The sequence below is a fragment of the Aptenodytes forsteri genome, unplaced genomic scaffold (genome assembly GCF_000699145.1).
Source record: "Aptenodytes forsteri isolate BGI_AS27 unplaced genomic scaffold, ASM69914v1 Scaffold145, whole genome shotgun sequence".
Lineage (NCBI taxonomy): Eukaryota > Metazoa > Chordata > Aves > Sphenisciformes > Spheniscidae > Aptenodytes > Aptenodytes forsteri.
Window position 1 is genome coordinate 388169 of NW_008795122.1, and position 16702 is coordinate 404870.

General features: G+C 34.4%; 1 protein-coding gene across 1 annotated transcript in view; it reads left to right on the forward strand.

The window, feature by feature from the left end:
• GLS (glutaminase) overlaps positions 1-16702 on the forward strand; it is an 88104-nt gene that overhangs the window by 35890 nt on the left and 35512 nt on the right. The window contains 3 exon segments of the mRNA XM_009277164.2: positions 1650-1813; positions 8762-8838; positions 12237-12251. Coding sequence (XP_009275439.2) covers positions 1650-1813; positions 8762-8838; positions 12237-12251 — 256 coding nt within the window.

Sequence of the window (16702 nt, forward strand, 5' to 3'; positions counted from 1 at the left end):
TATAAAATATTGTTTAAACAGTATTTGTAAATACTATATTTAAAGCTAGATTATATTGTGCTTATGATCCAAACACAGTAATGAAGTTGTGGGTAATTCCAGCGATAATCGAAGGACAAGATAGAGACAATGCTTACGAAGTTGAAGAGCTTTGTCTAATAGTACCCATGCCTCGAGCTATGTTATTTTTTCTGCAAGTCATGATGTACTTAAAATGTAGAAAAGGAACTAACTTTTAATGTTCTTACTGGAGCGTTATTATATGATCACTATACATCACTGAAACAATTTAGATCCATGTTCTTTAAAAAGAAAATGAAGATCTGGAAACTGGACAGAACTTAACATGATTTTGCTTTTCAGGTTTATTAAGCTTTCTCCTGTAAGGGTGTATATAGATATAAGGGTGTCTTAGATATAGCTAGAGTGATTTTACTTTTATTGAATAGTGACTCAGTGTAGCAGAGGCAGTTATGAGCCCAAATGTAAAAGAGCATCTCGCACCATCTAGCTGAGAAGTAAGGTGAACTATTCTGTGCCCACCTTTGGGACTAGACAATGTGAGATGCTCATCAGCTTGCATGTCTCTGATGTTCTGCAGTTTGATATAGTCATACTGCATATTCTGAGTGCCATAATTTTTAGGTATTTGGTGTGTCCCAAGTGAATGGGGCATTCTTGAGAGAGCATCAGACTTGCTTATGGTGACTGTGGATTGGGGATCATTTTAATGTGATGATCTGTATGCTTGTTTCTTATTAGCCATATGCTCTATAATCTCTAGAGGAAGAGCTGTGAGTTGAAGTATTTTTCAGCTCCCTGCTTAAGTGTCTGAATTATAATTTATTCATAGTAAAACAGTTTTAAAAGTAAACATGTTCTCCTTTTTGAATATTTTAAATTAGCATTTTGCTTTGTTTTGGAGATTATAACACGTACTAATGAAAGTTTTTATAATGCTAATTTTTGTAACGTTTAATGTTGTGTAATGTTAGTTTTTATAATGCCAAAATGGCTTTGTGAGTTTCTCTGAAATCTTCTCACATTTTCTGCAAAGAAAAGAAGCAAATACACTTCTGATTTTTCTTCGATGCAGTCTGACTTAGATGTTGACAGTAAACTTTCCAAAAGATAACATCTAATAATTGTAGTAAAATACCTATGCCATTATCAAAGGGAATGTAAATACAGCTATATAATTATTGCCCTTAAATTCCAAAACTGAATCGGATCACATCTTTTTTTCATATAGACATAAATATGTATAGTGCCTGTATTCAGATCATACCCTTCTGAGTATGTGGTTTGCAATTGAGTAGGGTAAGTGTGGTAACAGAGCTCTGAGGTGATTTTTTGCTCTGGTACAAACCCATTTCTGAACTTGCTTTTATTTTGTTACATCTGCAGCAATCGCCAGCAAATGACTTTGTTATGCTTAGCTTATGGAGGCAATTGTTAAAACCTCTAAATCTTTTTGTTCTGTTCTTCAAAATGAGACATAATAATAATAATAATATGCTGTTGGTTTTTTGGGTGTTTTTGTTAATAGTCCTAGTAGTAGGTTGAAGAATAAATGAAGCATTTAACACACTACTTGCCACAGCTGGCAAACAGGAAATTTCAAACCTCTTCATCTGTGTTTTTCCCAGGCATTCTGTTGGCGATACCAAAGTTCCATTTTGTCTGCAGTCCTGTGTAAAGCCTTTGAAATATGCTATTGCTGTTAATGATCTTGGCACAGAGTATGTGCACAGATATGTTGGTAAAGAGCCTAGTGGATTAAGATTCAACAAATTGTTCCTGAATGAAGATGGTAAGAGATATATAATATTTAATAATGCAAATACTCCATTTTAGAAAATTATAAAACAAGCTACATAGCTTTTTCAGTCTTTTCATTTTACTGTATCCTCTTAAGTCTTATTATTAGGCAGTGTCCCAAAATATTTTGCCATCAGCAAGGTAGGCTTATCCTTTGTCACTCGCTTTTGCCTAATTTAGAATGCTAGTAAAAGATGCTTTATCACTTCTGTTCTATTTGCTAGTATCCAGCTGTAGGAAAAAACAAAGAATTTTGATAATGCAGGTATTTGAAACGTATATTTATTTAGTTGAGTTGGTAGCAAGTGTTCCTTAATCATGCCTTCTGTAAAATGAAAGAATCAAAGATGTTAAATTGATTTTAAGAAACATGTATATCACTTCCCTTCTCAGCCCTCTGAGAAGCAGGTGCTGGTGCCAAAGGCCAGCGCTGGCTAGTTTCCAGAAGGCAAAATTGAACACATCTTCCCACAGATTATTCTAAACTGAATTTGGCTACTGATTCAAAACAATGTTTTTATTTTTTTTTTTTTTCCTGTGTCAGGAGTGCTTTAGCAAGAATTTCTCATACAGTACTTATCTAGATCATATCTTTTTTATATTATATTAATTCTCAAGCATGAAAATGTTGTTTTTAAAAACGTTATGGCAAAAATCTGAGAAGGATGACTCATGTGGCCTTAGAGGAAATACTGGTTGTTATCTCTGAAGAACAAATGTTTCTTCTAGTAGATCCTTCTCTGTAAGAGAACAGACAATGTTTCTGTTGCCATGGTATTGCAATTAATATTTAATTAACAGCATAAGGCTTGGATGATATTTTCATCAAGGACTGCATTGAATTCTGACTTAAATATCTATATTATTAATATAGAAATGATACATAATTATATTTAGTACATACCTTAAAATCATCATTGCAAACTTAGAAATAAAATAGATCTTGACAATTTATGTCTTCTTTTTTTGTATGTTAGTAAGTGGTAATGAAATACCAACATGTGTATGTATCTCCAAGAGGGAATTAAGCATTTTGTCAAGCTTTGTCTTGTTTTTGCTTTCCTAGTTTTTCCAAATACAATGTCGTACAGTGTGAAGAAGACTGCCTTTCGTGTCATAAGAAAGTTTTCATATAAAAAAAAGTTTTGATGGTGCTCAAAATTGGCCATTTTTTCCTTTGGATCAATATAGGTGTTCTGTTTTATTTATTTATTTATTTTTAAGGAAATGACAGAAAGTCTAGTAGTTATTTTCTTCTTTTTATTGCTACTTTTAAAGTTGAACTATGAGAGAAGATTAATTGTTAGGCTGTGGTTTCTTATTATGTTACTGTTAGACTTTAAGAGTGTTTATAAGACTGTTATGCAATAAAGGAATTGAGATTATTGAAAGTTTGACCAGTGTGCATGAAATTAATAGAGAGGACTAATTCACATGATGGAAATTTTAAGTACATGCTTGCGTGGCTGATATAACTGACATGAGAAAAATGTGTTAGAACTAACCCGAACAGCCTTTTATTTTTACAGTCCTTAAACAAAGACTAAAACAGAAGGTAGAAGTCAAATAGGAACATTTCAGTTACAGGGAGAGAAAGGGAAGTTGAGTTTCTGTGAGTGAAGGAGGAGGGAAGAAGGGATTACACTTTAGTTGTAGATTTAAATTGATGTATGGAATGTGGATATGCAGAGTATTTGGCAGTTTGAACATACATAACTACTTTGAAGATCAGATTTGAAAATAAATATATATAATACAGATATTTAATCTATTTGGTTTCTAATTATTCTGATATAGTTGAATTTCCTGTTTGTAATCAGGATTTTATGAAGTGATATGCCGGTATTTGAAAACTAGTTAGACATGCATCTGAAGCTACTTTTTACACTTACTACATTAAAGATTCCTAAAACGGGGTGTTCTTTCATTTCTTTGTTTACTAGTATTGAGATTCAAGCTGGAAAGAATGGAGGATATTACAGGACAATTTTAAATCATAGCTAAAAATGCCAACTTATAACAAAAGTGTTACTAAGAATCATGTACATTTTGAGTAAGAACTGTACTGTGCAACGGAAATCTGGAAACTTCTGCAGCCTTGTGAATACTCAATTTTAAAACTTTTTTTATCAAAGGGAACATATGGCCTATTGAACAATTCAGATTTCTGGAGGACTAAAGCAATTCCCATGCTAATTAAAAACAGATTATTGTAGTTGACTGAAGTAGATCAAGAATTTTACATAGTAAAATGTGTCTGAAATAGGCATCATCAGGAGTAATTTTTATGGCCGTTGAGCAGTTTGTGGGTTTTTTCATGCCTATTGAGTAATGATGCAACATGTCCGACAATACCTGTATATATGTGCAGTTAATATCTCTCATCCATACCTGGGACCTTCTCTTGTTGATAATTATTTGTAGAATTAGTCCAGTAATATAGTTGTTTGTAGAACTTAGTCCGGTAATAAGTGTTGCATTGTAATTGAATGAGGGATTGCCAGGAAATTGTTTATTCTGCTGAAGGATTTTGTTAACTAAAGATGGAATTCTTTAAGTTTTTGTATTGGACAAACACATTTTGATGTCATTCCAGAAAGAATTTGCCATGATTAACTGTTCTGCGTATTAAAATGTCTGTATTGTGTATGTGTGGCAACCTTTGCTTTCTGTGCTCAAAGACTGCAAGCCAGTCATACGAGAAAAGCCTAAGGCCAATGATGGACCAAAAAGGTCAGAAGAACTGGCAGAAGAAAAGCACTGTAATTTGAGCTTATTAGGGGAAAGGTCTAGTTTGCATATGGCATAATTGCATGGCAGGTTGCAATCGTGCTAATTGTCAAGCAGTTTTGAGGTATTAAAAAAATACATATTTTCCACCATTCAATAGTGATGTCCAGTGGAGGGATTTTTAGGTAGCTAAATAAATTATATTTTCTTTTATTTTGAATTTAGATATAACTGTTAAATATATTGCAGTTCTGTATGTAAAGGACTGTTCTAGACAAGTATCTCCTTTCCACAGGAGAAACAGAGCGCTGTATTGGAGAAGAATATATTTACTATTCAGAGGCTGTTAGGTGGGTTGTTATGGAAGAGGCAAATCGTTGAATCAGTGCTAGACTTAACCAGGGCACCCCAGTTAAAGTCAAAGGGTTATTATGACTTGTGCTTTTCATTAAGGATAAAAACATGAATTTACTCCAAAGTATAATGAGATGATAGAGCAATATAAGAGACTTTCAGAGAAGCTGCGTAAAAGATTTTTTTGCAGTCTGAGCAGATCATTGCTGTTATTACTTGATTATATATAGAGAGTGTATGTATGTGTGTTTGTTTTTAGTGATGTGTGTCGGTTAGCTTTGCAGAGTTTGATACCTCTTTCTAAAGATTAATAGATGAGTTTGTTCACCTCTTTGGCAAACTGTTGCAATTATAGTATCAATCTTCATTCCTTGCAATTATAGTATCAATCTTCATTTCTTGTTGTTGTACAATGTGGAATCCCCTTGCTGATGGCACCCACTGTGAGGTGAATCAGCAGTTGCTGCCGCTTTAGGAGGAGACTTATGTATGACTTTCCTTAAAAATTAATGTAGCGTCAGAACCTACACATCCGTAAGAGGTGGAAAAAATAGCTGGGAATGGAAGTATTATTGACGGGAATGGAAGACACTTCTTTGAAATTAGCAGGAATCTTTCAGAATGTAAGATTTTATTTAGGTGTCTTGGCCCTTAAAAAAGGCTGGTATATCTTAAGTCTGTGGAGAGGTTCTTCATTGTAGAATAGGATAGAATAGTTCTGTTGGAAGGGACCTACAACAATTGTCTAGTCCAACTGCCTGATCGTTTCAGGGCTGACTAAAAGTTAAAGCATATTATTAGGGCATTGTCCAAATGCCCTTAAACACTTAAGCACTGACAGGCTTGATGCATCAACCACCTCTCAAGAAGCATGTAGCTATTGTGGCAAGATAGAAAGGTTATCTGTCAATTACAGATATCTGTGTATGGGAAGTGTTTGGATAGCATTATCTGGTGCTATCCAGATGTCCTGGTTTTGGCTGGGATAGAGTTAATAGATAATAGTGAAAATTGCTTTCCTGGGACCTGGATACCCTGATGGGGTTTATTCTGCTTAGGAGAGGCAGTGGTGGATTAATGGAAGGTGTCCTAGTTGGCTCTGTGATGTGCTGGTGTTAGGCAGCAGTAGGAGAGACCCTGAAAGAAGAGCTTTTATTAGTGTGTGGTAAGCCACGCTGCTGTACCTCCCCATAGCTGTTAAGGCTCCAACAATGATTGTTCCTTGTTGACTCGTCAAGGGGGGACAAAACACGACTTCATTTCAGAAGCACATTCAGAAAAGTCCATGTTTCCTTTCACTAGAAGGTTCTTGCCATTCTTCATGCGAGGTCAGCACATGGTGGTGTGTTGGTTGTAAAGTGGCCAGAACTGGTACATGTAGTTTGAGATGTTAAGCGGCAAGAGACAGGAATCTTCAGAGTAGAGGAAAAGGTAGCCAAGAATGCCTTGTGACATTGAAGTTAAGTGGTGACATCTTCAAGGAAATGAGATGCAATAGAATTTCTGAGGCTATATTCCATTGTGTGGACTTACCACATTGATAAGCTTTTGAGTTGCTGAATGCTAAATAAACATTACACATCCTTTTTATTCAAATATACATGTGATGTGGGGTTTGTGATTTTTCTTTTTTTTTTTTTGCCTTATACTGTGTGGCAGATTGAAACCATAGAGATGTGCAGAAGAATCGAGAGCAAAACCTTTATTAAAATACTTTTAGAATGGGTTGTATACGATTAAGTTGTTAATGTGTTTATGGACTAGAATGATACCTGATGTTGATGAGAGGAAGCTAGAAAAAAGGGTGAAGCAAGAAATGAGGGTGACAGTGTGTTCTCATCATGCATGAGGCCAATGTTGTGATGGACTATGTGTCTGGAGTTGGGATCCCCAGTTCAAGGAGAATATTGAAAAACTGGAAAGGGCTTCAGTGGAGGGCTGCCAAGGTGCTGTGGGGTCCAGGGCACATAACTCCCAAGGAGCAGTTGAAAGGGGAGGTTAGGGGCTCCCCTGAGAGCGACTTAAAACTCTTCAAGAGGAATTGCAAAGGTGAAGAACGAGGGCCAGTGACCCCACACCGTGGCTTGGGAGGTGCAGGTTGGAAGTTAGGGTAAACTTGTCATCTAGGAGGAACAGGATGCCTAGAGAGGTAGAGGATTTGCCATGTTTGGAGGTTTTCAAGACTCAGCTAATAAAGGCATGACTGACCTCGGGTAACCTTGGCAATAGCCTTGCTTTGAGTGGGAGGGTGGAGGAGATGACCTCCAGATGTCCCTTCTGACCAGCAGTCTGTGATGCTGTGAATAGTCATTTGACTTGTAACATCTTTGACTGGTGTTCAGGTTTTTGGTCCCAAAGGAGAGACAGAGTTAGGAAGCTATGGAAATGCTACATTTTTGCTACTTAGAATCTGGTTTTAATCAAAAGTCAAATATATTTGACCCAGGTTACTTGCGTTATTGACACGAGTAGAACGAGACGTTCGATATAGGTGGATTTTAAGTACAATTAGATGAAATGAGAACAATTCATGAGTCTGTTGCAGAAAGATAAGGAATGGCTCTAACAACTTTAAAAATAATATTAGAGACATTAAGTTTGTGTTTTAGGGGAGCTTCACTTTTTTGGACAGAAGGTATTGGTCCTACGTTTTCACTAATAGAATAACTTGATTTTTTTAAAAAGTTCATTTTAATATTGACTTTCTGAAAAACACTAAAAGGAACTTGAGATGATTAGTTTTTGGAGATTATCTGGTAGTCATAGATGGCTAACACCATGATCAGTGTAATTTTCGTGTGTGTGCGTGTAGGTACTGTGAATATCAGACTAATCTCCAAAAAGCAATCATCTCAAATTCCTTTTAGTGTGTGTGTATTATATATAAAAATAGTGAACACTGTGGGTTTTTTAAATTAATATTTTTTCAAATCTGGAGATAAGCAAAGTAAGAGCAAATAAATAGAATTCAAACCTGTTACAATATTAATGTATTGAGAATTGGTTGAGGTTTTCAGACACCAGAACCCTCAAAAATCAACATCTTAGAAGGCACAGCAAAAATGTCAGTTTAAAAAAACCCCAAAACTGTAGGAGGTAGATGTTGATGAATGAAAACTTGTATTTGGGAAAAGTAGTCAGCTGATAAGGAAAGCTTTTGGAAAAAGGAGGGGAAAAAAAAAAGGTGATTCATTCACATGAGCAGTCAAGAATGACTGGGAATGCAAAAATACTCTTAATATGGAGATTAATGATAAAAAGAAAAACTTAAATGTAGCAGGTATATGCAAGTCAATTATAAAGTAAGTTAAATTCTAGTGAGGATGAGTAAATTGTTATTTGTATTTCAGCAGCTGCCAATAGAAACCTCTGATTCTTAAAAAGAATTAGGATTTTGTATTTATGTACAGCAATAAGGAAATTCAAGAACTGGAATTCTGTTTTATTTTAAAGGACTTGTTTGAACACTTTTGAAATCACTGAGACTTGGTAACTTGGAGAAAAATTGGAATTTCCCTTAGGGGTTGTTCCATTTGCAAATGTTGCATTGATCAAATCTTGGAACACTGGAGAGGATTGAAAATTTTCACAAAAAGAAGTGATGTCAAACTGATTAATTTCTTGGACTGTTAAGTAGCATTAGGCTGAGTTGTTCTAAGCTGTAAAATACTTTGCTCAGAATTACAAAAAATTGTGTATAATGTTGGATTACAGTATTTTTAATTTAAGATTATATTCCATAATCATAGCTTTAAGTCATGCATTAATATTTACCATTTTCACTTTAACACTTGCCTGGTTTTGTTTGACAAATGTGTCTTGGGATATATTTGTAATTGAAAACTTTCTTTCACAGACAGGCCTCATAACCCTATGGTGAATGCTGGAGCAATTGTGATCACGTCTTTAATCAAGGTAAAATGTTCATTTTTAGTTTCTCTCAGAGTATTTTAATAGAACATTGAAAAAGTATCTTGTACAGATTATGAACTGTTTTCATTTTATGTGTGCAATATCTGATGGCAGTTTACTCATTAGCAGGTAGACAAGCTCCAATGTTTTGGAAATAGTAACACTTCCAAACAACTGCAATATTAGACTAGCAATTTTTGAAAAGTAACAGTGCAGCTGAAAGACTCTTTTTCCTTAGTGTTTTTACTTTTATTTGGTTTCCTTCTTTAACTGCACAACACTTGATATTCTCTTGAGAGAATTGCCTCATACTTGTTAAATGCTAAGAGTATGTCCTCAGGAATATACTTTATAGCACTCAGAAATATGTTTCTGAATGTCTAATGCTCTTATATAGCATAAAGTTACAAGAGTATTTCTTGCTGTGCAGAGGAAATGAAGATGCTATAATTTGTACGGGAGCAATGCAGCTATATTCGCACGTCAGTCTTAATACTGAATTTGTCCACTGTTAACATACTGTACAACTAAATTATGTTTAACTTCTGTTGCGTAGCTTCTGTTGGAGTGTTAAATGTGCTTGCTTAAATAAGTGTATTTGGAAACAGTTACCTGTATTTTGCTGAGTAAACCATAGCTGAATAATGACTTAACATCTTTAGTCCATGATCTTGCGACTTTTAGAAAGCTGTATTTTATTTTTCCTTAGAATAGCTGTATATATCTCTTGAAGTTTTAAATGGCATAAATTCCATGTAACGCTAATTTTTGCCAGATACTTCACTTGTATTTTCTGCCCTTTTTTGGTAGCCACTAGTACAAAAAACTTTTTTTTTTTTTTAAGGGTACCTGCTTAGAATTGTGGGGAACATGTCAGTCCCCTGGAGTTTTGAAGTAGAAAACTTAATACTGTTACTTCAGAGGTGTAAAAATCTTGTTTACAGCCTTTGTCTTGGTTATGTTTCAAAGTCCATTAGCTACAGTGTGTTTCCTACCTCCTATTTCCAAATGGCTGATTTTGAAATTACTTAGATCATGATTTTCTGTTATTTTATATTTAAAGAAGGTGTAAGAACTCCTGCTTAAAGACATTTATCTTTAATAGCTGTAGGTGAAAGAAAATGGCCTTAAGTATGACAGGTAAATTTATTCACATTTAATATTTTTTTTTAAAGGTTGACTGAGCATTGAAATTCACTTGGATTAATAGTGAATTTTAAAATCTGACAACACATTTGTCTGAACTGTCAAAATGTCAGTCCTACTACAACATGCCCTACTGGTCATAAGGCAAAACACAAGTATGTGCCTCTTGCAGAAGGCACATAGTTCTTGATAAATCGTGTACTTCTAAATAGATAAGATGGATTTGTTTATTGCATGCAACTGTGATATTTGTTAGAAGGTTGGGGGATTGTTTTTGCTGGGTGTTTTGTTTTTTTTTTTCTGTAATGTTCTTATGACGAGTATTGCATTGCACTGACGTTTTTGCATGTGGTAACTGCACGTCTAATGGACGCATATCATACTTATCACACTCCATTATTTGTTTTCAGTGTGATTAAAATGTAGATTACTTTATGTACTGCTTCCACTAAGATACCATTTATCATTTGAATAACTAACCAAAATAAACATATTCTGAAGAAAATTGCATAGAGGGTCACAGGTACAAAGTTACTTAATAGTTGTGTTTTTTTGTGAAATAACTTCTTTACAACCTGCAACTTAACAATATTCCTACTAACTGTTCAGTGATTTAAGTAACTCACATTTATATTTGATCTAATCTAAGACTGACTTTTTTCTGGAAAAGGTGGTTTCATTATCCTGTGTTTTGCCCTCAGTTCCTCTGCATTCATTCTGTTTATTTAAGGTGTTACTTGCATATCTTGAAGACTGTGTGTGGCTCCTAGAGTCCCAAGAAAATTAGGGGATTATTAAACATGGTCAAATTCACCATGTATGACAGATTTATCTAATGGTAGCATGTTGATAGCTATGGAGAGATTGTTGCTGTATTTCAGTGTTAAGAATGCTTTTACCTCCTTTGATATTCATTATTTTATCTCTTTCTGAGAAATTGATGTAAGTCTTTCAAAATTTCCATACACTGTACTGAGTTTAGTAGTTGTTAGTATGCATGATCTTGCACACAACTGCCCTTAAAATCTGACATAAACTATGATTACTTGTGGATAAGAGATGATGCTTGGAGTAATCTTTTTGTCAGCATATGTAATATGTTAACGTTTTAGGGGAAAAAAAGGGTTCTTAGCATCACATAGCCAGTTCTGACTGCCTTAAGAATTTGGTGTATGCACCTTGGAACAGAGCATAGACCTAAACTGTAATGTTATGTTTAGTCCTTGCTATTCGTAATAATAAATAATAACGTGTATGTGCATGTTAAGTTGTACCTTTGTTTGGCTTACTTAGACATGATTATATCGTACTTTTACCAGCTTAAATGATTCTCCTACTGTCATGTGCTTGGAACTATGATGTATTCACATTTTGGTGCCTTAACTTGTGGCTCTGTTCTAACTGTACTTGCATTACACTCCACAGACTGTTTCAGCAATTTAAAGCATGTATCTACAATAAAAATGCTTTAGCAAAAGGACATCCTGTGGGCCAGTTTTAATGAAATAAAACTTCAAAAAACCCTAAGGACCTTTTCCCTTGTTTGTAATTTTACAGCCACTTGCCTTTATTACTAGTTACATAAATTACATAGTTATAACAGTTTTCAAATAACTGTTATCAAAAGAAAATTGTAGTGGCAATTACAGGAGTTTGTTGAAAAGTGATATTAGATAAAATGGTAAATTCTTCCACGTCTCCAAGGAAATACAGGTGCTTGAAAGAAGAAGATTCAGCTCCTGTACAGATTTAGTACAGATTCAGTGTTCTGTAACCACGCAGCTTTCTGTACATCACATTGACTGGGAAAAGTCTTCATTGCCTGTAGTATGGATAGATTTTAATGCTTTGATCTGTTGTTTTTTCTTAACCCTTAAACTCAATTCTCAAAGTGTGTCAACTCCAGGAATATCAGTGGTTGTGTCAGCAATTTCCCACTTCCATCTATCTTTACTGACTGGGGAGGGTAGTGCATTAGAGGTGCAAATGAGATGAAGAGGAAGGGTCCAGAGTGAAATATGTAGCAGGCGGCAGACGGCTGTGGAAGGAATCATCAGAGGACAAGGGATTAATCTTGAAGTCATTTTTATTGTACGCTTCAAGATTTCATCTGTAGATAAAAGCTTTCCTAGTGCAACAGCAAAGGTTTGGGCAAATACAATGTATATAAATCCTGTAAGTGCTGACAACCACATGCAGAATCGGACACGGACAGTGACGATAGACTTAAATGCTTGGTGAAGGGAGGCATTCTATGGTGTGAATTGACGTAGGAAGCATTTAGACATGTTGGGGGGGCATAGTAATATTCATAGTCCTTGCAAAAAATTTGGTGTACGAGAAAATGAAAATGCTGATCTTACTGACCTGAAAAAACTTAATTCAATGAAGACTTTTCTCTTTAGTACAAAACATAGAGGTGTATCCGATATACTTAAGAGCTTTCTAAATATGCTGATAAGTCATAAAATAAATGAGGCAAAGAGTGGTGGAAAAACCTGTCCAGCTGTGCCAAGGGTCTGTTTGCTGTCAGGATGCAGTTATTAGGAAACCTATACAGTTATGGTCTAGTACTTGAGGCGTGGGAAAATGTATGGTTTATTGGGTTTATTTGACAATATAGTTACAATAAATAGTACAGATTTAGCTTAACTGCTCTATGCTACCCACTCCAGTTATCCTTCCTGATAGACTGATGTGTAAGTGAACATACATACCACTTCAAACCATGTGTTGGTGTGGTGATCTTCTCTGCCAGATACTTGTCTTCATTTTGGTTAAGTTTCCTCTCTTTCTGGGTTATTCATTTTCTTGTAGTAACTAATTTTGGATAGAACGTTTGTTCACGTTATTCTGCACTTGCTTTTTATTATAACTCAAATGTATTGGATATTTGACACAGAATATGTAGTAGTGATATTTGAAATGACAGGTATTTACTGGTCACATATGCAAGTATTTAATACCTGAAGGACAAAAAAATAATTCTTACTTGTATTTGAAATAGCAATAGTATTGGTCTTAGTGGGTCAAATACTGTCTGTGACAGTGTGCTTTCAAGTATTTCAGAGCTGAAAATGGCACACTAAGCAGTCGAGACACCAGTTCTCCCAGAACAGGCCCAGATTAACAAATAAAATTAAAAATGTGTGTAAGTACAGAAAACTAAAATAAAGACATTAATAGTTAAGTTAATGTAAAATGCACAAATGTAAAAAAAATATTTTCGTGCACTTTGACATAGTGTTATGATTTTTTTTTTTCCTGGATGTTTTCATCACAGTATAGTATTAGGTTATAAATTTGGCTTAAAAAAACTCCAGAAATTAATTCTTAAATAATCTTCTATTATTAGAAGATTATAAACTTCTCATGATCCAGATGTTTGTATTAGCTTGGCTTAGATTCAAAATTGATAAATTACTTTAACAAGAGACACATGGTAAGAGCTTATGTAGTCTAATTGTATTAAACACTGAATGTTGATCAATGAAAGATGGCTATTAACAACTACTCTTCTAATAAACATTGCCTGATTTTGTTGTTGCAAGCTCTGGTAAGTAGCCATGGGTCTCTTCTTTCCTATGTACGTGTAGGCATGCAACCTATGCAACTGCTTGTATTTTTCTAGTAGAAATAAAAATAATAGAAGTACCTTGTTTTTTTTTTTTTTTTTTTTAAAAAAAGGAAATTACAAGCAGGTTTCTGTAGTGATGGGAAAACTTCAAAAAAAATATCTAAGCTTCCTATAAACATTCCTAACTCACAGTTCTGATTAAAATAGTCTAAATCTGAACCAAGTATTAATGACTGCAATACCATATTTCTGAATCATCATAAGGCAGTGCCACCCCCCTCCACCCAGCTTAATTTTTTTATCAAAAAAGGCCAGCTGTTTATGATGACTGATTATCCCCATGGGCTAACATGTTTAGGTAATTGAAAGTACATTGTATTTTCTCTAAGATCATTACAGTTTTACTATGTATACGCAAAGGCACCTGCATTAAAGGCATAAGCAGCCAACAGATACCATTTGATGTCAGGAGCAGCAATACCCTAAAGTAGTGTGCTTACTACTTTATTACTTCAGAGGTCCTGACAAATTTGCAGCAGTTCAGGAAAAAAAAAAAGGCAGCAGAAGTGACACAAGGGAACAGAAAGCACTAAATTACAAGTGGAGAAAGGAAGATCACTAAAACTTGACACAGTCAAAAAATTCAAATTTATGATCCACAGCCATAGTGTCCATTGTGGTTTTAAGTGTTTACAAAATTGTATTGAGCTATCTTCTGCAAGTTTGAATTTTTTGCCTATCAAACTGCTTCAATATTAACATTTTCAATTTCATTTTGTATTCATTTAGAAGTGTTTTTTCATATGTATATACACACAGGCATGTATACAGTAAGTGTGTATATGAACATATGTTCCAGTAAATGTACTAAGTGTTTGTGGAGTTAGTGCATGGAACATTTCCTTTGATGTTCTAGACAGATTAATTGTATCTGAACTTAAAAATGCTTTTTAAGAAATATTGTCACAGTGCCCCCAACCTCGTAGGCTTATACAGTCAAGCTAAAAATAAGAAGCACTTGTGCAAGAACAGAAGGTTTTTTTGTCTCTTATATTTGTTTAAATTATTATGGAAAAGTTGCTCGGTATTCTGAGTGTTAGGATTTTATATTTGCAATTGAATTTTAATCATAGAATGTGTGTTGCCTCTGTCTCTTCAGCTTTTTAGGAGGAGCAGCATACCTCTGTCAGCTGCTGAAAGAGGGAAACTAATAGGTTGGGTTTCTTAGTCATCATGTGTATGGAAGCAAAATTTTCTGTTTTAGTTACGCGTTATGTTAAATCCCTACTGAGGTCTTGGTCATATGATTAGGCAAATATTCTAGGTATACGAGCAGTCTAATTTCAGTAACAATGCTTTTGTGTTTGATATAAAGTACCTATACAAGTGTGTGGAACATCAAGGACTAAAACCGCATCATCTGAGTTAGTATACAGAAGATTTTCTTCCCAAAATACGAGATTAGATGTAAATTTTAAAAAGAAACCTTTTTTATAACAAGTTGATGTGGAAGAAGTTTGCATTGAGTCTTTTGCCCGCCAATTTTATATGCTGCTAGTAAAGCCAGGTTTTTGTTGAAGGGCTAGGAATTTTTTTTCAACTGGGCAAAAAAAAAAAAAAGTGAAGTATTATGTAATTATATTTTTGCAGAAAGCATGATCCTTTCTCCCTCTCTCTTTTTTTAACAAAAGAACTTGTTTCAATTTATTATACATGTCTAACCATACAATTATCAATGCAGCATCCCATAACTAATGCTGACCCACTTTCCCAGAAAAAGATGTTCATTGTGCATTTGAAAGGTTGAAAAGGTTTTTGTGGTTTAAATGTTGTTACATATTTTACAGCATTAGGATCTATGGAATATTTTGACAACTGCAACAGTTCAATGAAGTTGGTAATTTCTTCTTTTAATTATTTTTCATTGAACAGATTTGGAGTTAAATTTTTAAGACTTGTGTTCTGGTATATTATACAGGAACATTTTGATGAAATGTATCATGAATTTTTTTTATCTTATTGCAAATTAGCTAGAGATTGTTGCCTTTAAGAGTAAGGTTATTAGCCTTTAAGCATAAGATAACCACTGGCGCATAATTTTGACAAAACGGTGTGGTGTTCCTTTCAGCTAGTGATCATACATGTATGACTGCACATCCTCTTGTAGATGAGCTGATGCACGGGCTTCAAAGATTATCTGCAACACCCTAATCCACATACAGAGACTGGCTTTACGCATTTCATTAAGTAAAATACTGGTTGATATAAAGCTTCAGTTTTTTCCACTTCCTTCCCCATTCCCACACTAAACACAGTGCAAGTAGTGACTTGAATTGTTTGAGATATGTTAAAGAGAGTTTTGGTATCTAAATAGAGTATCTTTAATACTAAAATTATTTCTAAAAGCATCTTCTCCAGATACATTGTTTCCACTTGTGTATGTGATGCCATTGTTTTTTAAACTTCCTCAAAAAATTCTACTTGGCTACTTCAAAAAATTAAAACTCCCCCCAGTAGACCATGCGTGATTTTTTTTTTTTTTTTTTTTTTACCTCCCACCCATCTTTCAATGTCTTGCTATAGGAATTTATGAAAGGTTGCCTGTCAGAGACCTGTAAAGAATTAATACATCTTTAACTGGCAGCTACTAAATTTGAGAATATTCTTAAATAGGGGGGGGAAGCCCCAAAATAACACCCCCCATCCTCCCTGAAAAAACCAACCAACCCTAAGAATTAAGCTTCACTAGCATCCTTATTAAGTTGGATTTAGAATTTTCCTTACATTGTTAGCACAATGATGTACTCTATGATGTAAAATTCTATTTTTCTAACTGTTTAATTTTTAATAGGTAGGACATTAATCAGATATTAATCAAAACAGGTATTTTTTGATTAAATGCAATTATTTTCATATAAAGGGTTAACACTTTAAGTCTTCAATCTAAATTCTTAGTATGGGCACTAGCCATGGAAATACTTTAATTTCAGTAGCCTGAACTTTCCTATGCTCAGCTCTGTTGGTAATATAGGAATACCTTTAGGTTAATAATCTATAAAAAGTTAGTGTTTTCATTATAATTATCCTGATTGTAGTTACTTTTCTATTTTTTGCTTTAACCTACTACATTTACTTATGCTAAACACGTAAAGTTGAATAGAG